The sequence below is a fragment of the Pseudonaja textilis genome, chromosome 14 (genome assembly GCF_049901715.1).
Source record: "Pseudonaja textilis isolate UNSWEBS1 chromosome 14, rPseTex1.2, whole genome shotgun sequence".
Taxonomy (NCBI): domain Eukaryota; kingdom Metazoa; phylum Chordata; class Lepidosauria; order Squamata; family Elapidae; genus Pseudonaja; species Pseudonaja textilis.
In genome coordinates this window covers 3516409-3543758 of record NC_142003.1, presented here as the reverse complement: position 1 = coordinate 3543758, position 27350 = coordinate 3516409, and the positions used below count along the sequence as shown (strand labels likewise).

The window sequence follows — 27350 nt, the reverse complement described above, 5'->3', positions numbered from 1 at the left end:
GCCCCTCAAATATTGGAAGATGCTCTCCTGTCTCCCCTGGTCCTTCTCTTTCCTAGACTATCCAGGCCCAGTTCCTGCAACTGTTCTTCACGTGTTCCAGTCCATTACTATTTGACATCTCCTTTCTCTCGACAGGAGAGGCTAAAAGCCAGCGAACAGCGGGCAGAGATGGAAGAGAAGATAACTAAGCGCAACCTGGACAATGCCAAACCAGGTTTGCCAACTTCTGCCTCAACCCTTCTGCACCGGAAGCCACCAGTTTTGTCTCCAAGCACTTCCGCGCCCTACAATAAGGTGGTCAGCCCCCCTCCACTATCCCCCAGGTCCTCCTCCATGTCGGTGCTCAAAGCTGAGGTCATCCAAAAGTTGGAGGAACCATCAAGCCAGCCAACCTATTCCTACCCCACGACTCCCATCGCTCATCCGTCTAGCCCACCTCCCGCGTCTCCACCGCCTGCCCCTAACCTCCCTCCAAAAGAAGAGGAGGAAACTGAGAACATGGAGAAGAAAGAGCTGGAACTGGGAAAAGAGGCCGCGGCCTCATACCAAACATTGTTTCCAGGTATAAAACCCCACTATTTTTTAATTCACTTTCTTTTTTTAAAAAATTTCCTGTTTTGTCCTTTCCTTATTCTAACTTTTCCCAAAGGGCCTCTTTTCTCTCTCTCTCTCTCTCTTTCTTTTTCTCCTCTCTCTCTTTCTCTTTTTCTCTCTCCCTTTCTCTTCCACTTTCTCTTTCTCTTCCACTTTCTCTCTCTTTCTCTTTCTTTTTCTTTCTTTCTCTTTTTCTCTCTCTTTCTGTTTCTTTCTCTCACTTTCTCTTTTCTTTCTCTCTCTTTCTCTTTCTCTCTCTTTCTTTCTTTCTCTTTCTCTTCCACTTTCTGTCTCTCATTCAACTTTCTCTCTCTCTTTCTTTTTCTCCTCTTTCTTTCTCTTTCTCTTTTTCTCTCCCTTTCTCTTCCACTTTCTCTTCCACTTTCTCTCTCTTTCTCTTTCTTTTTCTTTTCTTTCTTTCTCTTTCTTTTTCTCTCTCTTTCTTTTTCTTTCTCTCACTTTCTCTTTTCTTTCTCTTTCTCTTTCTCTTCCACTTTCTGTCTCTCGTTCACACTTTCTCTCTCTCTCTCTCTTTCTCCTCCACTTGTGTGAGTGGTGGGTGGACACACCACCACTGGCACAAATGGAGTTTGCACACTTGTGCGTGGCCCTGTCATTTCTCTCCCCTCCTCCACTCGGCAAAGCTGGAAAGGCTGGAGGCCGTTGTTATTAGGGATTCTTCTCAGAATCTATGGGGCTTGTCTTCCAAGTTTTCATTTATTTATTTTTTGGTACCCTCCTGCAGAAATTCCATCCGGCTATCCATTCCAGTCTCTCCCAGACTCCTTCAGAAGACACTACCCATACCTTCTCCAGCCAACCGCCGCGTCAGAGGCGGATGAGTTGGGCTCCAGTGTCCCTCTGCCTACCAGCAGCCCCGAGCGCTTGACACTTTCTCCAGAGGTGAAGCCCATTCATCTTTCCCCATCCAAGATGGTCAAGCCCATCCAGACGGTGGAGGAAGAAGAACCCTTGGAAGAACGGGTGAAAACGGAGCTGGAGCTGGTCAATAGCCAAGAAGAAGGTATCGGCGAACAGGATATGGAGGCCCTGGATATGGCAACTTCCGTTGCTCTCCCTGTTGAGGACACCAATGATTGCGATCTTCCATTGCACCACGGCAAAGCCCTCAGGAGTTCAGTCCGTGAGGAAGTTCTTGAGGATTGCCAAACTGTCTATCCAGGGATGTCCTGCTCGGTGGAAATGGAAGCCCAAGCAGAAGAGACCAATGATGGTGAAACTTGCCCCATTCATGACTATGGTGGGAGTTTGTTACAGAGAGATCCTGAACCGTCTGAGATGGGATTGGTTCCTCAGCCCGAGAAGTCACCATTGGCTGTAGAAATGCCCCATATCAGATCTCCCCCAAACAGAGAATTTCCCAGCATGCTTCAGGAAGAGGAGGAACCCATGGTAGAAGGCCCCATCTACAGGAATGAGATCTATTCCTGCCCGGTCCCATCTCTGGACATCAAAATCGATGACCCCTTGGCTGGTATGAATGCCTTAGCAGCAGCAGCTGAATTACCCCAAGCGTGTTCCTTGCTCACAAACAGCGATGGTGTCCCTCAGGAGGCAGTGGTGAACTTAGAAGTGTCTTCCAGCCTGTCTCCAGAACACACTTTTCTGCACGGAATTACCCTCTTGAGCGAAATCGCAGAACTGGAGTTGGAGAAACGGCGGCAGGAAACTGAAGGTGAGTCGATATGGGCCTCACTTCAAGACAATGTTCAAGGCTTAGCTTTGAGTTTCAAGCTCTTCTGTTCCAGTGTGGAAGACCCAGGTCCACACGTGAAGGTCCAACTAAACTGGCCAGGATCCAATCCTGGGTTGGTCACCGAGACCAGAGGCTTTGTCTTCTGAGCTTGTGGGCTTGTCCTGGAGCTCATCTTCTTGGGAGCTTCTCTTAAAGCTAGAAGAGACGTGGTGGCGCAGTGGTTAGAGTGCAGTACTGCAGATCTAACGCACTGCTCACTCCAGGAGTTCAATTCTGAGCTGCTCCAGGTTGACTCAGCCTTCCATCCTTCTGAGATTGGTAAAACGAGGACCCAAATTGTTGGGGGCAAGAGGCTGACTCTGTAAACCTGTTTAGAGAGGGCTGTAAAGCACTGGGAAGTGGTATATAAGTCTGCTATTGCTTGGGAAGGAAGGAAGGACCCAGATTGTTGAGGGCAAGAGGCTGACTCTGTAAACCTACTTGAGTGGGATGTAAAGCACAATGAAGGGTACATAAGTCTAAGGGCTATTGCTACTCATGATTTATTGCTACAGGAATATGCACAGGACTCTTTTCAACTCATGCTTAGCCCCTGCTAGGAATTAGATAAAGAGTCATCCAAATACAGTATAGAACCTCCGCTCACGACCATAATTCGTTCCATAATTTCTTCGTCTTCTAATGTTCCGTCTTCAGGAATTTCCGGGTCAGGGGTCATGTTTGATCGCCACCCGAGCATGAGTCAGTGACCAGATTCAAAAAACGTTGTGAGTGTTTTGGTCAGAACCAGAGGTGGTATTCAGCAGGTTCTGACCAGTTCCGGAGAACCGGTAGCGGAAATTTTGAGTGAAGAACTGCCAAATACCACCTCTGACTGGAGATTTGATAGTATCCTTCCCCTGCCACACCCACCAAGCTACGCCCACAGAACCGGTAGTAAAAAAATTTGAATCCCACCACTGGTCAGAACCTGATTCGGTCGTGGTCAGAAGCGTTCGTGATCAGACGTTCTACTGTACAAGGAAGGTTAAAAACTTAGTTTGGTTCTTATCTGCTGGATGTCCCTCCTGTTCCTCATCACTCATCCATCCTATCTCATGCAGGTCCTGAGAACTTCTCGGCTCATCCAGCCTTGGAAAGCCTCTTAGCTGCTGGTACCCAGATGCTGATGGAAGTTCTCTCCCCGCCCTTCATGGATAGCCTGAAGAACATCCGCCTGCCTCGGGAACTGAACCCCAATAAGAAATACAGCTGGATGCAGAAGAAAGATGAGACGATGTATTCCATTAAGTCATCCATTGGGAGCATGGATGGCATGGAACTGGATTACAGGATGAAGTTAGCTGAGCTGCAAAGGAGATACAAGGAGAAGCAGAGGGAATTGGCGAAGCTGCAACGGCGGAGAGACTCCGAGTAAGTTACCCGGGGCCCTTCAGATCTCCTTCTGCACCTGCCTGTTGGGCTGGGCAGTGGCACCATCTTTGAGTCATGCACCATCTTGGCTTTTCCGCCCCTCTTCTTGTGTTCTCCATGACACTCAAATTGGACCTTGAGAATGGAAGGGCAACCTCGTGACTTTGGCAGTGTGATTTACTGGTTGGTCACCGGGGCAGGTGCTGTAGGCACTTGGTTGGCAATTGTGGCTTTCTGTGGGTTGTTTTGAATGTAGGTCAGTGTAGTGGTTTGATGATGGATCATGGTCTTCTTCTCCTTCTCCTTCTCCTCCTCCTTTACCTCTAGCTTCTTCTCCCCTTCCCTCTCCTCTTCCTTCCTTCCTTCTCTTTTTCTTTCTCTCATTCTCTTTCCTTCCTTCCTTCCTTCTCTTTTTCTTCCTCTCTTTCTCTGTTTCTCTCTCTCTCTCTCTCTCTCTCTCTCTCTCTTTCTTTCTTTCTTTCTCTCTTTCTTCATTGCTCTTGGTTAACGGTCAAGTGTGTGGTTTTTTTTAAGGGAAAAGCATGACCAGAAAAATAGAAGCTTGGCAAAACGAGGTCCAGGAAGGCCCAGGAAACGGAACTACGGATCCAGCGCTCTGTCGCCCCCTAAAGAGCGAGGGAAGAGTGACGGCAGGAGTGGAAAGTAAGGTTGGGCTGTGGGGCGGGGAAAAACGGATTGCAGCAGGGTCCCACCCTGGTTGGGTGGCCTTCTCTCTGCCTGGGTGCCAGCCCTCTTTTGGTATAGTGTTTTGGCAATTGGGGTGCTGCCAGGATGAGTCAGGCTTGTCGCGTAGAGTTTTATGGAGACGTGTTGGTTAAGCAGCAGGTAGGACCACCAAGGGGGTAACTGTTGTGAACTAGATCAGGGATCTCCAACCTCGGCCACTTTAAGACTTGTGGACTTCAACTCCCAGAGTTCCTCAGCCTGGCTAAGGAACTCTGGGAGTTGAAGTCCAAAGGTTTTTCTGGCTGAGGAATTCTGGGAGTTGAAGTCCAAAGGTTTGCTGGCTGAGGGATTCTGGGAGTTGAAGTCCAAAAGTCTTAAAATGGCTGAGGTTGGAGACCCCGATCTAGAGGATGTGTTGATTGCTGAGGAAAGAAAGAGAGAGAAGTAGGAGCAGGTTCTCTGTATTTAGGGCTGCCTATGGGGGAAGGGTGGATTTCCTTTGGGAATGCTGTGGAGGTTGGATTTGGTTGGATTTCGAACTTGTTTTCCTTTGGCACAAGAGGAAGAGAAACATATCGGTGTTGGGATACCCTTCGGTCTTGAAGTCTGCCCCGTCTGTGGCGCTGCCTCTGTTTCTCTTTTGTTCTGGCTTTGCTTTTAGCCTTTGCTTAAGGGGTACCTGCATTGTTGTCATCCTTCAACCTTGCTCTGATGTTTTGGATTTTTCACATGAGGGAAATTAAGGAATCCTGCTTGGTCTGGATGTTGTCACCTCGTCATTCTTGTCACCTTCTGTTTTTTCCTCACCTCGAGCTTTTGCAAAATCATGGTGTGAAGGTTCTCTCCTCTCCTCTCCTTCCTCCCTTCCTCTCTCTCTCTCTACCTCTCTCATTCTCTCCCTCTCTCCTTCCTTCTCCCTCTCCTTCTATCCTTCTGGTGATGCTACCAAGATGCTCCTTTGGTCAACCTCTTTCCTTTTCTGACATTTTCAGGCTCAGCAAATCCCTGTTGCTTTCCGAAGACTCAGAAATGGGCGAAGGGCTGGAGGAGAAGCACCGAGGGCTTCTCCTGGACGAGGAAGAGGAGGGAGAGAACAGGAGTGGGAAGACGAAGACCAGACACCGGAGTTGGGATGAGCAAGACCTCTTGATGAACTTCTCCAGTGAGGTGAGTCTTCTCCCTTTGAGACAACATGGCTGAGCCAAAACAAAATGGAAGGGATATTTGTTGTTATTATTCAGTCGCTAAGTCGTGTCAGAGTCTTCGTGACCCCCATGGACTCCAGCAGGCCAGGACCTCGGTGCTCCACTGTCTTCTGCCAAACTCATGTTCATTGCATCAGATGACACTTATCCAACCATCTCATCCTTTGCCGTCTCGTTCTCCATTTCTGTTCAATCTTTAGCAACATCAGGGTTTTCTCCCAATGGGGAGGTAGCAAGATTTAATTTTTTCATTCCAGATTTAGGCCTGAGTAGATTACAATTGCCACGACTCTCATCTTCACTTGACCAACTGAATCAGCTGGGGGGATAAAATGGTTCAAATAGTTAGTTTTAACTATTCAGTTGTGTCCGACTCTTGTCAACCTTAGAGGCGAGTGTTCTCCATGCTACCCCAGCTTCCTTCAGTTGTTGAATGTTCAGCTTTGGATCAGTTTTGATGGTATCAAGCCAGCAAGTTCTTTGCTTGCCCCTTCCTATTGTTCCATTAGCCATTCCTCTCTTCATTGATTCCTCCAAGGAATTTGCACGTGTGACATGACATAGTCTTGCGATTTTGGCTTCGAGTGATGTTTCTGGTTTTACATATTGAAATAAGCTGGATGTGAATCCATAGGAGCTGTCATAATGCATTCCCCTTCCTCAGTTTGAGGTCCTCTGGCTGTCTTGCACTCCCTAAGTTCCAGCACTGGAGATGAAGCCAGTGGAGAAGTCTTCAGAATCTAGCTCAGATTTCTTGGAAATCCTAGTAGATTCCACTTCGAGATTTCTGGATGAAGAAGTCATTCCTTGCGCGACTTTCCCTGGGTCCCTTGCTTTCCTCCATTTCTGCTCATTCTTCCTCTCTCTCTTTTTCCCCCTTCTCCTTTTTTAAAGCTCAAGTTCAAGAAGAAGAAGGTGTCCTCTGATCAGGAACAGCTGGTGAGCAAGCTCGACAAAGCCCTGTCCCTCACCAGGCGCAGCAAGCTGAAATCTCCATTCAAGTTTGTGGATGGGTCAAGAGGGAGGCCCAAAAATGGCGGCTGTTACAACAACCGATACCTGTCCCCCCACGGTGCCTTGTTTGGCAAGGATGCCAAAAAGAACTTGGCTAAAAGCCTCAGCTTCTCCTTGAAAGCCTCTAAAGAAGGTAAAAACAAAATGGCGGTCAAAATGAAGAAGCTGGAGGTGGGGCTAAAACTGAAAGGCCACCACCTGAAGGTTTCCAAGTCGCCTGCGATCTCTGAAGTGAGCAGTTATTCCTACAGTAAGTCACTTTTATTTTCCTGGATTCTACTCCTCACTGTTTTTGGTGGGCTATATTTAACAGAATAACCAAGTTGGAAGGGACCTTGGAGACCCTCTAGTCCAGCTCAAGCAGCGGGCCTTATAAATGGTTGTTCAATCTCTTCTTGAAAGCCTCTGTTGATGGAGAACCCACAACTTCTGGAGACAAGAATATTCCACTGGTTAATTGTTCTTCCTGTCAGGAAAGTCCTCCTTAGTTCTAGGTTGATTCTCTCTTTGATTAGTTTCCACCCGTTGCTTCTTTTCCTGCCCTCAGACGCTTTGGACCCCTTCCTCTTCTTTGGGGCAACCCCTTAAATATTGGAACACTGTTAACATTTAGTCTGATTTAAGAGGAGGAATGGTGCACATTCCAGTTGTTTTTCTTGGATTTGGCAAAGATTGGTTTGGATTATTATTAGTATATTACATTAATAAAGATCCTGGTTGCAGGATTTCCAGGCCTTTCCCATAATTTGCATCCTGATCCTTCAGATTCAGACTCTTCTTCGGTCCTTTTTCTGACATACACACCCCTGAATTGTTACTTTTAATGTGGTAGAATTGCGGGAGGGGAAGCATTGAAATACATGGGAAGTAATCATAATCATTGCATTAAATGCATTGAATATTAATGTAATTTTAATGGAGTCAGTTTAATTCTTAGTGCGGCCTGGGTATCTTTTAGAGTAGGATTGACAGGTCCCTCCAATACTTAAGGGTGACCCTTGACCCCAAAACTTTGAATAATGGACAACCACACTTGAATTGGATGTGACTAATGGATGACCAGGTTTAAACTGGAGGTGTTGGGTGTTGAACATGGAAATCAGTGTGCCAAGCCACCATTTTAGAATCCTCTTCCATATTCTGATGTCTGATGCAGTGCTTAAAATTGACCCAAACGTGCCATTTCAAAAGGCAACTGGACTTATTCTTCCTTGAAGACGTTTTGCTTCTCACCCAAGAAACTTCTTCAGTTCTGATTGAATGGTGGAGGATAGGAGGATTTATATCCCTTGCAGTCATCTGGTCATTAGTACTCTCTCTGAGGCCAGTTGGAGGTTTATCTGGGCCCTGAGGGTCACCTTCCATCCTCCACCATTGAGTCAGAACTGAAAAAGCACCTTGGATGAGAAGCGAAACATCTTAGAATAAGAATAGAATTCTTTATTGGCCAAGTGTGTTTGGACACACAAGGAATTTGTCTTGGTGCAAATGCTCTCAATATACATAAAAAAAAGATAGATTTGTCAAGAGTCCAGAATCATCAGGTCCAATACTTAATGATAGTCATAGGATAGAATAGAATAGAATAGAATAGAATGATACAGGAATAGAATTTAAATAGAATGGGATGGGATGGAACAGGATACAGAATAGAATAGAATAGAATAGAATAGAATAGAATAGAAATTAGAATAGAAATTAGAATAGAATAGAAATTAGAATAGAATTCTTTATTGGCCAAGTGTGATTGGACACACAAGGAATTTGTCTTGGTGCAAATGCTCTCAGTGTATATAAAAAGAAAACAGATATTCGTCAAGAGTCAAGAATCATCAGATACAACACTTAATGATAGTCATAGGGTACAATAAGCAATCAAATCATACTAGGAAACAGTCAATATAAATCGTAAGGATACAAGCAACAGAGTTACAGTTATACAGTAATAAGTGGGAAGAGATGAGCGATCGGAAGGATGGGATGATTAACAGTAATAATAATGCATACTTTGTACATAGTTGGACAGTGTTGTGGGAATTATTTGTTTAGCAGAGTGATGGCATTTGGGAAAAAAACTGTCCTCGGGTCTAGTTGTTCTGGTGTGCAGGGCTCCATAGCATCGTTTTGAGGGAAGGAGTTTAAACAATTTATGTCCAGGATGTGAGGGGTCTGTAGATATTTTCACAGCCCTCTTTTGGACTCGTGAAGGATGCAGGTCCTCCATGGAAGGCAGGTTGGTAGCCATTGTTTTTTCTGCAGTCCTACTCACTCTCTGAAGTCTGCATTTGTCCTGTTGAAGGAGAAACGAAGCCCAGTTGCCTTTTGAAAAAAACAAACACCTGGATGACTGAGAATCTCCCCAGTGCTTAAAGTTGGCAATGATGTTTGTGTTTCTTCTTTCTTTGTTTAAAAAAAAAAACAATAACTAATTGACCCCAGATACAGATTCTGAGGAAGATGAGGAATCCCTGAAGGATGAGTGGCCTTCTCATTCCCCGACCAGTGCCAGGATGAGGCCCTCCGGCCTCTATAGCGTAATGGCCCCTAAATGCAGCCGGATCGCCGACATCTTCAAAGCCGGGAAGAAGAATGTCACCTCAACTAGGACTCTCAAATCTAAACTGGCTGCAAATAGAAAGCGGGAATTTTGTTTACTGTCCAGAGAGGCCAAAGCCGGATCGTCATACAGTGAATCTTCGGAGGACTCGTTCGATCAAGGTTACTAGCTTATAACACAAAACCCAACCCCCGAATGTCTAGGTTGTGAGTGAATGGGAAGGAGGAGGAAGGAGGAAGGGATGCGGGTGGTTGATTGAAATAGCGCTATGGATGGTCAACGTCAACATCTATGGATGCCATAGAAGAATTTTTGGGGAGTAGCTTATGATTGATCACTAGTCTTCACCTACGCCAACCAATCTTTGTGTCACGCGATTGTTTTGTTCCCAGTCAGCTCTTTCCAGAGCATTCCAAATCTCTTTTCCGCACACATGTACACTTTTTCTTTCTTTCTTTCTTTCTTTCTTTCTTTCTTTCTTTCTTTCTTTCTTTCTTTCTTTCTTTCTTTCTTTCTTTCTTTCTTTCTTTCTTTCTTTCTTTCTTTCTTTTTTTTAGAAAAGACAAGACATCATTTCTGTTGCCATCACTGTTGTTATACGTGGCTTATTCCCCGACTCCTTTCCAAATTTACTTTTGGCATGTGTTAGAGGGAGAGAAACTGTGTAAATTAGAATATGTGTTGTGTGGGTGTGCCCCTCCCCTGCCCCCAAACCCTGAACCCCTGAGATGTTTGTACTACGATTTTGGTACCAAGCTTTTTATTAAAAATATCCAGTTTGTTTTTAACTAAACCCGTCTGCCTTGTCTCTCTTGCTGTGTCTCTTTAGGTAGCTTGATGCTTCACTCCATCTCGCTGTCTCACCTCATTCCCAAAAGATTTAGGGGAAAACAAAACCGCCACCACCACCACCACCACCCAAAAAAAGCAATTAACAAAATTGTGATGCGTTTCCTATTATCCAAATATCCCTGGCTTCAATTCTCTACTTTTGCAGGAAGAAAACAGACAAACGAATCTTATCTGATCTTGCCTTTCCTTTAAACTGAGCGCAGCTTTGCAGGTTGTGTGTAAATTATTGTAGACTGGGTTGGTCCCTTGTATACATACTGTTGCATTCTCATATATATATATATATATTATATTTTTTTTTTACCAATGGCTTTTAATTTTGCCAAAGACAGACAGACACACACACACACACACACACAAACTCATCACGCTTCGAAACCTTACTGGCTTTCAATTCCATCCATGAAACGCCCATATCTTGGTCATTTCCAAATGAGGGTCTGAGAAAAGGCCCAGCCTTTTTCATTTCTCCTTTCGAAAAGAAATGAATGATGATTTCAGACAACCAGCTTACGAAGAGCAATAGCAATGACTATGATGGGAATCTAATGTTATAGAGAGAATTTATTCGCTGAATATATAACTCCACATTGGTGACAGGAAGGACATCTGGCCACTAAACACTCTGTACCGTTCAGTTGCCCAGACTTTTATCCCACAAGGGATTATGGGGTCCCCCAAAAGTTGATGATGAAGAATGCAATTCTTTTCTTTTCTTTTGCTAGATCTGCTCTTCAGGTTTGGGAAAGTCAAGAAAGAAGGCCAAGTTTCACAAAAGGGCCCAATGGGCCACGTCTCTCCATCCTCCTCCCCAAGTTCCTTTTCACCACTTTGATCCTGATAGAAAAGATGAAATAAGGTGCCCTTTAGGCTTAAGGCAGGCTAAGCTTTGTTCTCCTATCTGTAGGCTAAACGAAGAGATGGGTTCCTATCAGCTAAGTATCCTATCCTTCTTGTGGTCAAAGCTTGACCTTCCTTGTGGCCTCTTTTTGCTCTTTTCTCTTTTCTCTAAATGTGTGCCCTTCAGTTGGTTATGGTAGATGAAGGCATGTAGTAGTAATTAATAATAATCCTCCCCCCCCTAAAATTGAATTATTTCCATCCTGGAGCTCAAAAACTCCTAATTTGATAGACCTAGCCCCCGAATTACTCTTTGCATTCTTCAAGAATGGGTTTTTTTTACGTTTAATTTTACTCACGAGGGTGGGTGGAAGGTAGCTCTGTTAAGGCTTGGAAGCTAAAAGTCTCTTCTCTTTGAGTAGACCAACCATCATAAGATCTCCTGGACTTTTGTTAACTATTCCATCAACCGCTCTTTGTCTAAATGGATAAATAACCTGGGAGAACTCTGATGGAAGAAATAAATAAATAAAACTAAATAAACCCCAGAAGCCTTTTTCTTTAAAGAGAGGGATGGAGAGAGAGAAAATGTTAGATCTCAATGAAAGCCTTCCTAGCTTATTGATTGATTGATTGATTGACTGATTTGAATTTATTGGCCACCCAATTCCTGACGAATTCCTTTTAAAGGACGGAATATGATGTAGGCTTAGTTGAATACAAGCCCCATTGGATTCTGTGGGATTGCTTCCTAAATAACTGGGACATCTGTCCTCTATGATGCTATTATTTGGACTCTTGGAGCCCCAAAATTGAGTGTATGTGTATGTGTGTGCATAGACATACACACCCAAACACACACACACACCCAAACACACACACACACACACATCCCTAGGTTGCTATTTTTGCCTTTTTGACCCCATTTGGATAGCGCATTCCTTTTTTGGACATCTTCAAATTTAGTTTCCTTTGAAGCATCAACCCATTTCACTTTGCGGGAGCCAAATCGATAAAATGTTCCAATCCTATGTGCCAAAAAAAAAGGGAGCCTTGGTTTGTGGGGAGGGGGTGGAATAGGAGGGAAGGAGGGTGGGAGAAATTGAATCTCTTTTGCCAAAAAAACCAAAAGTCTGTGCAGAAATATATAAACATATATATATATATACACATACATATATGTTTTCTTTGGAGGTTCGTTTTAAGGGATATTTGTGTAATAGCTTTGCTAATGGCTTTCCCTGATTTTACTAAAACCATTAATAACCTCAGCTTTTCAAGCTTGCTTTCGCTCTCCTTGCAGCTGCTTGACCCAACCTTCCACCCCTGGTCCCTTCTCATGGTGCTTTGAGTGTCTTTGTCGCTCTCTTACATTTGCTCTCTCGCCTCCGCAGTTCGGCGAAAAAAAAAATCTCTTTGAGTTGATCATGTAGGTAGGCCAAATTAGCTTTTTTTTCTCTTTCTCTCCTCTGTGAAAGCTTGGCAGTTTTGCAATGAGGGAACTGGGGTGGCGGGGAGGTCTCCTCCACTCGCAAATGCTGGAGTTCCACCTGGGTTTGAAGGACCAAACAGGAGGGTTGGGATATTGGAGAAGACATTTCGACAACCTTTCCGGGAGTTTCAAAACGATGATGGGGACCAAGAGATGGCCAGGTGCTATGGGAGTGTTCGTCAACAAACTGGGTTTGTCCATTCAGGGCACTTTCTTCTTCATCTTCCCAATCTACTTTGGGGGATTCTGAGACGGGAGACGTTCGGGCTGGGTAGGTTCCTTGTTCCTCCCATTTCTACTTTTGGAACTCCTGAACAGGAATGGCCGTTGGCTCTCGACTGCAGAAGGGTGTTTGCTTTTTCCTGCTACCTACACGGGAGATGTTTACATCACAAGCTAAAATGCACATTATTTTGTACGTTAGTATTAAGAACTGTGGTGGCGCAGTGGTTAGAAGGCAGTATTGCAGGCTATCTCTGCCCCACTGCCAAGAGTTTGATCCTGACTGGCTCAAGGTCGACTCAGCCTTCCATCCTTCCGAGGTCAGTAAAAGGAGGACCCAGATTTTTGGGTGAGGCAAGAGGCTGACTCTGTAAACTGCTTAGAGAGGGCTGGGAAGCAATATAGAAGTCTAAGGGCTATTTTCTGGCAAAACATACTATAATTTTTCTCCCCCCTCCTTGTGGTTCTCCTTTTTTTCTGGAGAAGGCCATTTGCAAACTTGTCCCCAATGGATCTGAGAAGAGACCCATCCTCCAGAATATTTAACAATCATTTAAAAAGGCGTAACCCTGAGGGATAAGTAGCAGGGATCGAGTAAACCCTCTTCTGGCGTCAGTGCTGTGAAAACGCACCCGAGGGAAAAAAAAAACCGCGCAATTATCTTTGCTTTTTGCAAAATGCCTCTCCAATTTGGCAGTTAAAGGTAACAGTGGGAATTTGGACTGGCCGAGGCGATCCAGATGTGGAGATCAACAGCTGTCTCAAAATCTGCCTGCCTCTTAGCTTTCTGGGTTTGTTTGCAACATTTATGATAACTGTGCTGTGTTTGGTCTCATGTATAAGTGTTAAATATATATATATGCGTATATATTTAACGATGCCGAATTAATCTTCAATGTGCTTTTTTTTGCTACCTGCTATTCTCCTGTCATTGCTGAGCCATGCTTTTTCCAGTCATCTTGTTGCCTTATGTAGTAATTTAACAAATGTCTGTCTGCTGTTTAACCAAAGTATTATTTTCCTCATTTTTTTTTTTTTACTGCTGAGTTTTGAAGCCTGAATTGAAAGTACCGCAAGAAAATCTGACCTTCTGTACCAACCGGGGCAATTTATTCCATCCATGGCTACCTGTAACAGATTGCATGCCAAACTACCTTGCTGGAATCTTGATCCATGTTCCGAGTTTTCAATCCTTTAAACCAATAGGTTACTAGTCCTCCTGGTTCAAGGGTGAGAAATCATTCATTTCTGGCTCAGAGGGAAATTTTGGCAGTCAATCTCTCTTCCGATGAAACCAAAAATGGCTTGTACGAACGATGCAACTCAATCAGGAAAAAGGCATAGCTAATTTTGTTTTTTTTCCCCCTGGATAGGTTCCTCTCCAACGGAAAAAAAATATGATTGCTGCACAAATCTTAAACTGCCAAGAGAGAATTGTTGCATGTGATTTATGAATGTCTGTTTTTTGTTAAAAAAAATGCCCAGTTTTTAATTTTTAAAAAATGCATTTGTGTAGCTTAGCAAAAGATGTCCTAGAGAGAGAAGGAAGATGTTAAAATGTGCAGCCAAGTGCATTCCTTTCATTCAATGCATACAGCTGTAAACTGACCCAAATACATTTATGGAAATGCTAGCTGTGTCTTTAAAAAATGCAATAAATACCATGCTACAGATACAAAGGGTTGGGAAGCCCCATCAGAGATCTGGCAGGTCAGTTTCACTGTGTTGCCTAAAACTGATGTACTGTGGTGTATTTTGCTAGTAGTGTTAAAATTCCCCTAGCTCAGAGTAACTCATTTCTGTTACCACAATAAGGGAGTATTTATAGCAGAGAGTTGAACTGTGATGTCCTTAATGCTCCTTGAGTTTGGTGGTTTTCTTGGAGACATTTCATTACTCAACTGGGCACCTGTATAGTAAACCAGAACCTAATCAAGTAACCATCCAGGACTTCCTTGCTAGGGTAAGCAAACCCCCCCTCCCTTACAGCATTGATGATGTTACCTAGTCGGGTAATGAAACGCCTGCAAGAAAACAACCAAGCTTAGAGAGCACCAAGGACCCTCACAGTTGTTCACCGTAGTCCCAATTAGGTGTGAGTTTATTTCAATCCCTATGCTGTGTAATTTCACTTTCCTGTTGGATTCTGGTTATTTTTTTAAGCCACCATTCATAAATGTCACCCTTCTTTGATTAGTTTGGTTCAGAATTAACCACAGAATTAACCTGGCCATTTTGTGTACGTGTGTGTGTTGTTGTTGTGGTTGGCCTGTCCAAAGAGAGGAGGAAAAAGTTTCCAAGAGTTCACTACTGACTTGGGGATTATGGGACTTGAAATCCAGAACACCAAAGAGATCCCAATGTGGAGAAGATGATCCTAGATTATCTCTGGCTAAAAAAAAAAAAGAGAGAAAAGAATTCTGTGCTATGCTAAGAGAAGCCATTCTTCTCTGTTGGGAAACACCATTTTTAATCTGTATTTTGAAAGCTGAGTTTGGTATCAATTGTATCATTTGGCAGTTTGTTCCTCGCTTTGTTCCTCCCTACTCCTTGTAGTCAGTAGCAATAACTTGGTGGGTAGATACAAAGTTTTATTTCATGGACATTTTCTGGGAGACCTCTTGGTCTAAGGTTTCCTCAGGTCCAAAGAACTTCTCCCCTCTTTTTGCAACTGTTAAGAAGCTGGCCCTTACGTTCTGGTCTTCTACAAAGCAAAGCAGAGGAGAACTTCTCAATATAATTGCTTTTCTGAATTTGCATGAAATCTTGGAAGATTACAGATCTGTGCCTAACAAGCCTTTGTAGAACTGTGTTCTTGGGAACTGAGATTGCCTCCAACTTAGATGGAAAGATCTTATCTCTGTATCATCCATGGATTTTGAGGTCCAGTGATAGGTAAACAGCTTTTGTTGCAATGGATCCCTGGGAAGGAAGGAAAATTGGACATTCCCATCGTCTTTTGCGAGACCTTTTGCTGAGAATCTTCTCGTGGCAAAACTTGGGAGTCTGGAGTGCAAAAATTGTAGGGCCTTTCGTAGTCAGAAAAGGGGTGCGTGAAATGGTCTTGAGATCCATCGGGGTAAAAAGATAGTCTGGTTTGAAACCTGGTTGCAGATTTATGAGAGTTTCCCATCTTGTCACCTTCAGATTCTAGCTCAGAAGAAGAGGAAGAGGAGGAAGATGACAACGAAGAAGAAATGGAAGGCTATGGGGCAGTGGTCAATGAGAGGCTTTCCCCATCAGCTTTGGATGAAAGTGGCTTGGGGCTCTTGGCCAGGTTTGCAGCCAGCGCCATCCCAAGTCCCATTATCGTGCCTTCAGTGTCCCTCGTCCAACTAGAAGCCAAACAGAAAGCCAAGAAGAAGGAAGAAAGACAAAACCTGTTGGGTATGTTGCCCATTGTGCGGTAGGAAGTGACCTGGTTGGCGTAGGGTTAGTTGAGGGTGGAAAGGTTGGCAGCATCTAGGTCTCAACTAGATTGTCAATAAGCAAAGATTGAAGAAATGGAGTTGGACCAGATAGGCCACCATTCAAACTGTCTATCCTACTTTGGGGCAGGACTAATCTTAAGCCCAAACCAAGACCAAAGGATGGCTGTCCACCTCCATGCGTTGATGTTCAGAAAACCATAGTTTTTTCCCCCCACCCATTGATGCCAATCCCAGCTTGGATAGCTTTTTGTACCCTTCACCCACTAACATCCATAACCCTGCAGCTCTCCTATTTCTCGCTCTCTCCCATCTAAGCACCCGACCGGACTAATTCTGCAAAGCTTCTGAGAAGCGAAGAGTCTTGAGAATGGGGGCCCTCTGGAGAGAATTAAGAGAAGGGGGTGATTTTCTTTGTTAATCGGGATGAGAGAGAAAAAAAATCCAACTAGGGTTGAAATACCTTCATTGCTTCAAATTAAATCGGAAGAGTTTCAATCAACTCCATTAATTAACCTAAGAGTTCGCCTGTTTCAACAAGGGAGGGTCCCAAGCCACTCACTCCAGAGAACATCTGCCGAAATCTCTCTGGTTCTCTCTCCCTCCTACCCATTTGGCTTTTCCCCGCTCCCCCAGGTCTTGTCGATGTGAATAATTAAAATGTCACTTTTTAATCCCTTCGTACTTCTCCAATAGCAAAACTGCCCCGAAGGCAGCATTCTTCCAAGTTAGATAGATCTGTTCTAAATCACCAGAAACAACTTATCTTATCTTGCAACTGTATGCTAGGATGATTTCTCCTCCTCCTCCTCCTCTTCCTCCTCCTCCTCCTCCTCCTCCTCCTCCTCCTCCTCCTCCTCCTCCTCCTCCTCCTCCTCCTCCTCCTCCTCCTCCTTCATACTTTATGATTATCATTAAGTGTTGTACCTTATGATTCTTGATGAATATATCCGTTCTTTTTATATACACTGAGAGCATATTCACTAAAGACAAATTCCTTGTGTGTCTAAGCACACTTGGCCAATAAAGAATTCCTTCCTTCCTTCCTTCCTTCCTTCCTTCCTTCCTTCCTTCCTTCCTTCCTTCCTTCCTTCCTTCCTTCCTTCCTTCCTTCCTTCCTTCCTTCCTTCCTTCTCCTTCCTCTCCTCCTCCTCCTCTTCCTCTTCCTCCTCCTCTCTATCTGGTTTTGGAATGGGAGGGGCTGTTTTCCACAGGAAGATGGATGACTTCATGCCTGCAGCCCTTTCCCCAAATCCCTCCTTTGGAAAGAGAGCATCCTCTCCCATCCTTCCCTCCCAGAGTTCCCATGGAAGTTGTAGTCCAGACACCTTTGGAAAGGAACTGAAGTAGGCACTTTGGAAGAGAAGGGAAAGGCCGGAGTGATGAGCAAGGGAGTTTCCAAGAGGTGGAACTGTGGATGGAGAGAGTTTCAGGGATCGGAAGGGGATTTCCGTGGGTTTGTGTCCTCCCAAGTGGCTGGGGAAACTGAGGCACAGCCAAACCTCCCGAAAAGGAGGCGAGGAAAATCCTTAGCTCTCGGGTCTGGTTCTTACAGGTTCTGCTCCTCGCAGCAAATTTTTACAGCCTTTCTGAAGTTGCCATCGCCAGCCTAAATCCAAACCCGTTCCTTTCCGCGATTTTGGGAGGCCCGGAAACCGGGAGCTGAGTCTTCCCAACTTTCATGAGGTGATTCCTCTGGCTTGACCGATCCTTTTTATTCTGCCTCTAGGGACTGAGTTTGAATATACGGACTCCGAAAGCGATGTGAAGATCCGGAAGAAATCTCCGGCGGGTTTACTCCATGGGAAGAAAGGATCGCTAGATCAAGGTCCTTCCGCCAGCACCATGGAGACCTCCACGGGCAACACCTTGGACAAGGCCAAAGGGGCGTCCGAGAAGAGCCGGAAGCTGAAGAGATTCCGGTCGTCACCCAAAGACCTGAGTTTCGAGTTTGGGCTGGAGGTCAATGACGACGATCCTTGGAATCGGCGACGGAGCGAACGGATTTTCCTTCATGACGCGACCACCTCAGCTGGCTTGGCCTCCAGCGCCCCAGCCAGCTCTGTCCCGGTTTCCAAAAGCGGACGCTGCCTGAAGGGGACTCTTTTGAGCCCCAAGAAGGAAGGGAACAAGGGGAAGGAGAGGAAGGAACTGAGCAAGGTAGGAACTGGGTTGTGGGGGGGGGAGGGGAAAGAGGGGGTTGAGACACCCCCCAAAATGGGAACCATTTAATAATAATAATAATAATAAGCCAGGAAAGATTAAAAGAACATTTTTCTCCCATGAAAGACCATGTTGGAGGCAGATGGTCATGGATGGAGCAAAAATCCTTCCTGCCTGCCTGCATGCCTGCCTTTCTGCCTTTCTACCTTTCTTTTCTTTTCTTTTCTTTTCTTTTCTTTCTTTCTTTCTTTCTTTCTTTCTTTCTTTCTTTCTTTCGTTCTTTCTTTCTTTTGTTCTTTTGTTCTTTCTTTTCTCTCTCTCTCTCTCTCTTTCTCTCTTCCTTCCTTCCTCCCTCTCTTTTCTTCCTTCCTCCCTCCTTTCTTTCTTTCTTTCTTTCTTTCTTTCTTTCTTTCTTTCTTTCTTTCTTTCTTTCTTTCTCTCTCTCTCTCTCTCTCTCTTTCTTTCTCTTCCTTCCTCCCTTCCTTTCCTCCCTCCCTTTTCTTTCTTTCTTTCTTTCTTTCTTTCTTTCTTTTCTCTCTCTCTCTCTCTCTCTCTCTCTCTCCTTCCTTCCTTCCTTCCTTCCTTCCTTCCTTCCTTCCTTCCTTCCTTCCTTCCTTCCTTCCTTCCTTCCTTCCTTCCTTCCTTCCTTCCTCCCTTTCCCTTCCTTCCCATTTTCTGTCTCTCTTCTTTCTCTTTCTTTCTTTCTCTCGCTCTCTCCTTCCTTTTCCTTCCTCCTTCTGTTTGTCTCTCTCTCTCTCTCTCTCTCCCTCTCTTCTCTCTCCAAGCCAGCAGTCTGTTACCATCGCTTTATCTTTCTCCTCTTGTCTTGCAGAAGAAGAAGAATAAAGAAGCGACCGCCTGCTCTTCCTCCAGCTCATCCTCTTCTTCCTCCTCTTTGCTTTCTCCTCTGGGCATCGCCAGCTCCCTGCCGGATCTGCGTGTCGGCTTGGCCAACTCTTTGACCTCCAACAAGAAGAACAAGGGCAAAGCCAAGACTAAAGAGGCAAAGAAGGAGGTGAGAACCAGAGCCACCAAGAAAAGAGGCCTCACTCCAGGTCTGTCCTCTACCTGTTGTGCCCAATGAAGCAGAAGGTTTGTGCTAGCCCTGAATCCCAGGCAGATACTGGTAACCATTAGGCCACATGGTCAATCTAGCCTTTCTGTGCAGAATGAAGGTTTGCTAAGAGTACGATTAACCATTTCGGATATAAATTGGGCCTGAATTATATAGAATTGTCCCCCGTTTCTCCTCTGTTTTGTACACTTTGTTCAGAATTGATTGCATCCTCTAGCTTAACCTTTTCTCAGTTTTAGATTCTGTCTCTTTGGCTTGGCAAACATCTCTCCTTCAGAGCTGTAGATCTTTTTCTTTTACCAGTGGAAACCTCAGATGTTTCTCAACCTATGTCTATTATTAAATGTTGTACTTTTTGATTCTTGACTCTTGATGAATGTATCTTTTCTTTTTATGTCCACTGAGAGCATTTGCACCAAAGACAAATTACTTGTGGGTCCAATCACACTTGGCCAATAAGGAATTCTGTTCTGTTCTGTTCTGTGGGCACCAGGCGGCGGCTGAGGCTTCGGTTCCACCCAGTTGATGGATTTCAAAGCGTGCAAGTAGAATAATACATCTGGTTTCCTTGTAGACACGAGGGAAAGGCGGAGCCGTGAGCAAACTTATGGAAAGCATGGCCGCTGAGGAAGACTTTGAACCCAACCAGGACAGCAGCTTCTCCGAGGATGAGAACATACCCCTGAACCTCCTCCTGGAAAGACCACTGACTCCAGGTGGGTAGATGTGACGGTGTGTGAGAAAGACCTTGGCAGAGGAGAGGGAAGAAACGTGGGTTACTTGACAGACCGAGTCATCCCAATGGGATTGGCCCATCCCACCTGTCTCGGCAGAGGAAAAATGCTATGGACCCAATTGGCCAGGATATTCCAGCCGGTGGGGTCCAGGAGAAGAATGTATATGACTTCAACCCTCCTGGATCTTCTGCAATAGCTTAAAGACCTGGCTTTGTCAGTTGCCTTGGGGCTCCAGTGGGGGGAGGGGCTTCCCATTGGGGGTAGGGTCATTTAATAACAGATCTCACCTCTCCCGCTCCTCCTCCCCACTCCTCCTACTCCCTTCCTTTGGATCATGTGACCACAGGGATGCTACAGTGGTCGCAAGCATGAAAAATAGTCCCAAGTCACTTTTTCCAATGCCAATCTTCGAACGGTCACTAAATGAACCGTTGTAAGTCCAGGGCTACATTGCAAGCTCTCTGGTAAAAGATGGGCTGCCGATAAATTCAATAACAATAAATAAAGGTGTTTATTTATTAAAAATAAATTAAAAGAGGAGAACATAATCTGGAACCTCCTTTTGGAAAGGCCCATGACTTCAAGTGGATAAATACAATGGTATGTGAGAAAGACCTTGGGAGAAGGAAAGAGGGAAGAAATTCTGCCTAGCAACAGTCAGACGAGAGCGCGCAGCCCGCAGCAAGCCCACATTCTTAGCTCTGGTTCTCTTACAGCACCTCGTTCTTGCATCATTGACAAAGACGAACTGAAGGATGGCTTGAAGGTCCTGATCCCCATGGATGACAAGTTACTCTATGCCGGGCACGTCAAAACCGTTCATTCTCCTGATATGTAAGCAAAGGAGTTTCTCCATCCTGATTCCTATGGGCCTAACTGTGATATTTATTTATTTTTGAAAACAATTTTATTGGTTTTTTTTTACAAACAAAACATAAAAGCATCAGATCTCTTCCGTATTTATGTACAAACAGTGTGTCGGTTGGTTCATCAGTTTTGTGCATTCATTTCGTAGTCTCAATTACAGTTATGTTACATAATAACTCTTATTATCAATCCAAACTTATATATCCACATATCATTATTAAAAAGAATCATTTGACTATACTTTTATTCATTCATACTTTATGAGCTAACTATAATTTAAGTAATTTATTCTATAACAAATCATATAATCATACCAATTCTATCCTAAAAAAACACTTTATAGATGTAATGTCAAATAGCAAAAGAAAAAGAAAAAACAAAGAATATCTAACTGTGACGTTTTTGATACCTTTGATTTTTTAAAAAAATTGGAAATACTTTTTTTTGTTTTATGTCGCGGGCTTTAAAAAGGGCTGTTGTGTTTATTTCAGATACCGGGTTGTTGTGGAAGGTGAGCGAGGAAACCGGCCTCACATTTACTGCTTGGAACAGTTGCTGCAGGAAGCGGTGAGTTGGTTGTCTTGGTGGTTAACAGTACTTGGGAATGAGTGCGGGAGACGGAAGGGGAAGAGACGCCGCTTAGGGAAGGAGTAGATAAGAGATGGTGTGATGACCCAGCACCCGTGAAGACCAACTGGCCAGCGCACACATGCAGACCAGAAACCCGAAGAGCAGCTGGCGAAGGCGCGTGCACTCACAGAGAGGGCTCTGCGTGCCACTTCTGGCGCGCCTGCCATAGGTTCACCATCCCGGGTACAGAGTCACCTGGTTGAGCCCCGAGGGTTGGACTTGAAGACCTCCAAGGTCTCTTCCAGCTGTATTCTTATTGATTGAACACAACTCCAAACTGGTCTTCCTTAGAGACTGTCCTAATGCAGATTGCGGCTGATGCGGGTGCCTCTTTGACGTCGACTGTCACCGATTCTTCCCTTCTTCAGCTCTTGAATCTTCTTCCCCTTCAGATCATCGATGTGAAACCTCCTTCCGTGAGGTTCCTGCCAGAAGGAGCACGAATAGCTGCCTATTGGAGCCAACAGTACCGATGCCTCTACCCTGGGACGGTTGTCCGAGGTAGGCCCAACTCTGCCTCAATCCATTTCTGGGACAGGATGAAGGTGGAAGCGTGGAATGGAGGGTCCCAGAAAAAAAACAAACACACAACTTCCTTGGAGACCTTTCGCTTCTCGTCCAAGAAGCTTCTTGAATGAGAAGAGTAACATTTTCAAGGAAAGAAATAACAGTTGTGTTTTGGAGAAGCACCTTTGGAACAGCTGTGACCTGGATGATTGAGGGTCTCCATAGATATTTAGATTGTCGCGTGTTTTGTTCTTCTGCTCGCCACCATAATTCTCCCAAGCTTGAAACCAATTACACACCCGGGCCATAAATTCCGGACGGACAGAACTGACCTCTTCAAGCAGCGTGTCAGGTGAAGCTGACACAGTGTGTACTTCCTTGATGGAATTTGCTGCCCCCAGGTGTCCTCAGGTGCCTTAAAGAGATTGGAAAAATGAAAACAAGCGGCCGTGGTTTCCCATCGTTACCACGCAGCAGATTCCTACAAGAGGAGGAGGGTTACTGGTCTCTCCAACTTATTCCTCTTTCCTCCCGTTGCAACTCTTCTCTCTTTGGTCCACAGGGGTCCACGATCAAGAGGAAGATGTCAATTTGATCACTGTGGAATTTGACGATGGGGACACTGGGAGGATTCCTTTATCTCACATCCGGCTTCTCCCCCCTGATTACAAGATCCAATGTGAGTTGGGTTTTTCGCAACATCCCTGGAGAAATAGTCTCCTTGGGCATCTCAAGATGAGGTGGGCTCTCAAGTTCCTTCCTTCCTTCCCCCCTCCCTCCCCTCCCTCCTTCCTTCCCTCCCCTCCCCTTCCTTTGCTTTTCCTTCCTTCCCTCCCCTTCCCTCCTCCCCTCCTTCCCTTCCTTCCTCCCCTCCTTCCCTTCCTTCCTTTCCTCCCCTCCCTCCCTTTTTCTTCCTTCCTTCCCTCCCCTTACTTCCTTCCTTCCTTCCCTTCCTTCCTTCCTTCCCCCCCTCTTCCTTCCCTCCTTCCTCTTTCCCTCCCCCACTTCCCTCCCTCCCTCCCCTCCTTCCCTTCCTTCCTTCCCTCCCCTTCCTCCTTCATCCTCTTTTCCTTCCTTCCCTCTCTCCCCCTTCCCTCCTTTCCTCCTGTTCCTTCCCTTCTCCTTCCCTCCCTCCCTTCCTCCCCTCCCTCCCTTTTTCTTCCTTCCTCCCCCTCTTCCTTCCTTCCTTCCCTCCCTCGTCCTTCCCTCCCCTCCCTCCCTCCTTCCTTCTCTTTTCCTTCCTTCCCTCTCTCCCCCTTCCCTCCTTTCCTCCTGTTCCTTCCCTTCTCCTTCCCTCCCCTCCCTTCCTCCCCTCCCTCCCTTTTTCTTCCTTCCTCCCCCTCCTTCCTTCCTTCCTCCCCCTCCTTCCTTCCTTCCTTCCTTCCATCCATCCATCCATCCATCCTTCCCTCCTTCCTTCCTTTTGAAGGCCAACTTCTGAGAACCCAACAGGATGGAGACCCACTTCTCATTCTTGGGAAGCGGGGTTGGGGGTGGGGTGGGGGGGATGTTGAGCACCCCACTCAAACTGGCCACGGACTTTCACAGGTGCTGAGCCTTCTCCTGCCCTCCTGGTGCCCAGCATGAGACGCCGCAGCCGTAAATCCAGCAAGGACCTGGGCGAAGGCAACGGGGCAGAACTGGAGGAACCTGGAGCCAAAGGCAAAGGGCGGGGAAGGAAGCCCAATAAGAAGCAGAAAACAGGTACGGCTTGCCCATCTCTGTTGTGTGTGTGTGTGTGTGTGTGTGAGGGTGGGGGGAGAATAGCCCAAGCCATTGGGAGCTTTCCTACTTCTTTAAAAAAAAGAAAAAAGACAGAATTGCAAACGTGCGGGTTTTTTTTAACGATGGATGATTTTAATGTTTTTATGTCGTAAGTGTCAACTCATAAAATATTCCTAGGGTCTTTTTAGAGTTGCCAACAGAAAGGGAGGGGGGAAAGGGGTTTGAAAGAGCAGTTGCGGCAGCTTGGAAATCGAAAGTGCATTCCATAAATAGTTTTTCAAAGAGAGTAACCAGGGGACTGAAGTGTCTGCCGTGCAAAATTCTACCTGGAGAGCATGATGGATGACTCTGGGCTAGGGATGGGTCCCATTGGAGAATAGGAATTATGATACACCCAGGGGGTGGGGGTGGGGAAAACCAGGGTCAAGGGTGATAATGAATGGGTTGTCTCAGAGTTGGCTACACCCCAGGTAGCACCGGCATGTTTACTCCTAATAAATCCTTTTGAAGTTTGAGACTCATGATTTAATTGGGGTAATACTGCTTCAGTTTCCAAACAGCCGTCAACTCTCTCACACACTGACAGGATAGCTAGCCAGGTGAATACTGATGGATGCTGGTAGGCAGAGGCAGAATTCCCCCCCCCCCACTCTTTTCCTCCCCCCAAAATAAGGTGCATCTTATACTCCGTAAAATACGGCATCGTATTGGCACCTATCTGGTGAAAACCGACTCTGAAGTTTCCCGCGGTTTTCGAGTAATTAAAAGTAAACTTTTTCAAAACAATCAGTCACATGGTCCAATCACGGTGCGGGGCTAGCAACCAGGTGGCACCCCTCCGACCAGCTTCAGGGTTGACATTTTGTACTTTCTGTGTCTAGAAGAATCCGTTCTGGCAGATCAGACCATCCCAGGGGAGATGCTGGCTACCTCTTCTCTTGGCTCGGAACTGCCAGTTTGCAAACAAGCTACCAAAAACTCACCGAAGATCCCGATGGATCCTTCCAGGACTCCTTCGGCTCCGGCAGAAGACAAGCATCACAGCAAAGCAAGCAAAGGGAAGGTTTCTGCCAAGCTCCATAGCTCGGTTCCTGCCACTTTCCAGACACCGGTGTACGGCAATGTCCGTGGGAACAATGAACCCTACCCAGGACCATTTGGCCCTTCCGGTAATTCCTCGGGGAAGGTCAAATCGAAGAAAGGAAAATCCGCGGAGGAGGGACAAGAATTTGGGTCTGCTGCCAAAGCTCAGCGGAAGATCCCAGACAATGAGATCTTGATCAAGCTGGACCATGAGGGCGTCATGTCTCCCAAGACCAAGAAGACCAAAGAGGCCATGAGGATGTTGGGGGAATCAAACCTGGCCAGCCGGAGAGAAGCCAAGAACATCTTAGGGCTCAGCTACACTGCCATGGCTTGTCCAAACCCTAAGCAGAAATCTTCCCGGAGCAAGGTTGCGGACGGAGAGCCTCCTACTAATTTTGGAGGCAAGTTTGAGAACGCTGGAGATCCTCCACCTTCTTCTAAGGCTCAAGAAGATGGCGGTGAAGTGGCCCCTGCGAGGGACGAGTCGGAAAGTAGCGGTAGCAGCTCGGATTCAGAAGGAGAAGAAGAAACGGAGAAGAACGGAGGTGGCGCTCAAGATAGCAGCTCGGCCAGTTCCAGAGCCTCCACCCCAATTTCCTCCTCGAACTCCTCCTCCTCTTCTTCCTCCAGCAGCAGTAGCTCCTCCTCCTCCTCTTCCTCCTCCTCTTCCTCCTCCTCCTCCTCTTCCTCCTCCACCTCCTCCTCCAGCTCCAGCTCCTCTTCCTCTTCCTCCTCCTCTTCCACCACCGACGAAGACTCTTCCTGCAGCTCCGAAGACGAGGCGGCAGACACCCAACCCAGCGCCTCTTCCGCGCAGCCCACCATCCCAGCCAAGCCCACCAAGGCCTCAGGGAAGTCTCTGTCCTCTTCACATTCCCGAAACCTGAAGCAACCCCAGCAACAGGCAGCGCAAAAGCAGCAAACGAGCAGGAACAAGAACCAGAGCAAGAAACGGGAAGGAATCCATTTGCCCACCACGAAAGAACTAGCCAAACGCCAAAGGCTGCCCTCGGTGGAGAACCGGCCCAAGATCGCTGCCTTCCTGCCTGCACGACAACTTTGGAAGTGGTTTGGGAACCCCACTCAGGTAAGAGCGCCATCTTGGATTGACCTTCACTACGATCTCTTACAGGGGTGGGCTTCAACCAATTTAGCCAAGGGTTCTCTGCCTGGCTGCTGGTTGGGCCTCCTGAACCACGGCAGGAAAAGGGGGTGTTTTTGCCCTCTCCGGAGTCCCGAGGCTTCCCTCAAGCCTCTGGGAGGGTGAAAACAGCCTCCCCGGACTCCGGAGGTTTTCTGGAAGCCTGAAATGGGCCCGTTTCCATCCTTCCAAAACTTCTGGGAGGCCCATTTTTCATCCTCCCGGAGCCTCCACGCGCCTCCTGCACTTACCTGCATCCAAAACAGGCCACCTCGGGACTCCTGGAAGAGGAGGGGGTGGGTGGATTTGGAGGTTCTTCAAACTGCACAGAATCCTAGCTAGGGGCTCTCCTGAACCCCTGTGAACCCCCAGCAGCCCCCACCCCTGATCCCTTAGGTTGGGGTGGACACTTCCGTTCAGCCAATATTCACGCTGGTTGGGTGCCTGGGTGACTCGCATCTGGAAGCGCTAGGTTTGGATACAGATGGTTAACTCCAAGGAACAGGGAGCGCCTGAGAAATTTCTTTAGTCCAGGAACCAGTGTAGGTAGTCCTTGACTTATGGTATGGTTCATTCAGTGACCGTTCAAAGTTACAGAAAAAAAGTGACTTACGGCCATTTCTCATACTTATGACCCTTGCAGCATCACATGATCAAAATGTGGACACTGGGCAACTGGCATGGACTTATGACAGTTGCAGTGTCCTAAAGTCATGTGATTCTCTTTTGCCACCTTCCGACAAGCAAAATCCATGGGGAAACTGGTTTCACTTAACAACCAGGTTATTCACTTAACAACTCTGGTGAGAATACTTGGAAAAAATGGGGCAAAACTCAACTTAATAAATGTCTCACTTAGCAATGGAAATGTTGGGCTCCATTATGGTCATATGGACTGTATGTAGTAACTTAACCACGAGCTAAGCCACAGGTCAGCTAGTCCACAGCTTAGTCAAAATGTGGAGGAATCCCGAGATTTCCTAACTCCCTGCTCTTCCCGCCACAGAGACGCGGGATGAAGGGGAAAGCCCGCAAACTCTTCTACAAGGCCATCGTCCGCGGGAAGGAGATCATCCGCATTGGAGACTGTGCCGTCTTTCTGTCAGCGGGGAGGCCCAACCTCCCCTACATTGGCCGGATCCAGAGCATGTGGGAATCCTGGGGAAATAACATGGTGGTCCGAGTGAAATGGTTCTATCACCCTGAAGAGACCAACCCTGGGAAGAAGCTCAACGAAGGCAAGGTTAGTCAAGTCAAGTTACTCAAGGTTGGCCAAAGGATAGTCAAGGTTGGTCAAAAGTTACTCAAAGGTTGGTCAAGGGTTAGTCAAGGTTGGCCAAAGGTTAGTCAAGGTTGGTCAAAGGTTAGTCAAAGATTGGCCAAAGGTTAGTCAAGGTT

At 46.2% G+C, this 27350-nt stretch overlaps 1 protein-coding gene across 4 annotated transcripts in view; it reads left to right on the top strand.

Annotated features, from left to right (window-relative positions):
* Positions 1 to 27350, top strand: part of TNRC18 (trinucleotide repeat containing 18) — a 67811-nt gene that overhangs the window by 37034 nt on the left and 3427 nt on the right. For 2 of the 4 annotated variants that reach the window (XM_026704344.2, XM_026704343.2), the window contains exons 9-26: positions 136 to 562; positions 1340 to 2290; positions 3415 to 3724; positions 4259 to 4387; positions 5404 to 5578; positions 6511 to 6880; positions 9070 to 9348; positions 15741 to 15980; positions 17751 to 18181; positions 19017 to 19199; positions 19834 to 19975; positions 20713 to 20830; positions 21355 to 21430; positions 21886 to 21994; positions 22563 to 22679; positions 23549 to 23704; positions 24607 to 25898; positions 26959 to 27195. In XM_026704344.2, coding sequence (XP_026560129.1) covers positions 136 to 562; positions 1340 to 2290; positions 3415 to 3724; positions 4259 to 4387; positions 5404 to 5578; positions 6511 to 6880; positions 9070 to 9348; positions 15741 to 15980; positions 17751 to 18181; positions 19017 to 19199; positions 19834 to 19975; positions 20713 to 20830; positions 21355 to 21430; positions 21886 to 21994; positions 22563 to 22679; positions 23549 to 23704; positions 24607 to 25898; positions 26959 to 27195 — 5742 coding nt within the window. The remainder of the gene's footprint in view (positions 1 to 135; positions 563 to 1339; positions 2291 to 3414; positions 3725 to 4258; positions 4388 to 5403; positions 5579 to 6510; positions 6881 to 9069; positions 9349 to 15740; positions 15981 to 17750; positions 18182 to 19016; positions 19200 to 19833; positions 19976 to 20712; positions 20831 to 21354; positions 21431 to 21885; positions 21995 to 22562; positions 22680 to 23548; positions 23705 to 24606; positions 25899 to 26958; positions 27196 to 27350) is intronic. The other 2 variants (XM_087941995.1, XM_026704345.2) reach the window with 2 other exon arrangements.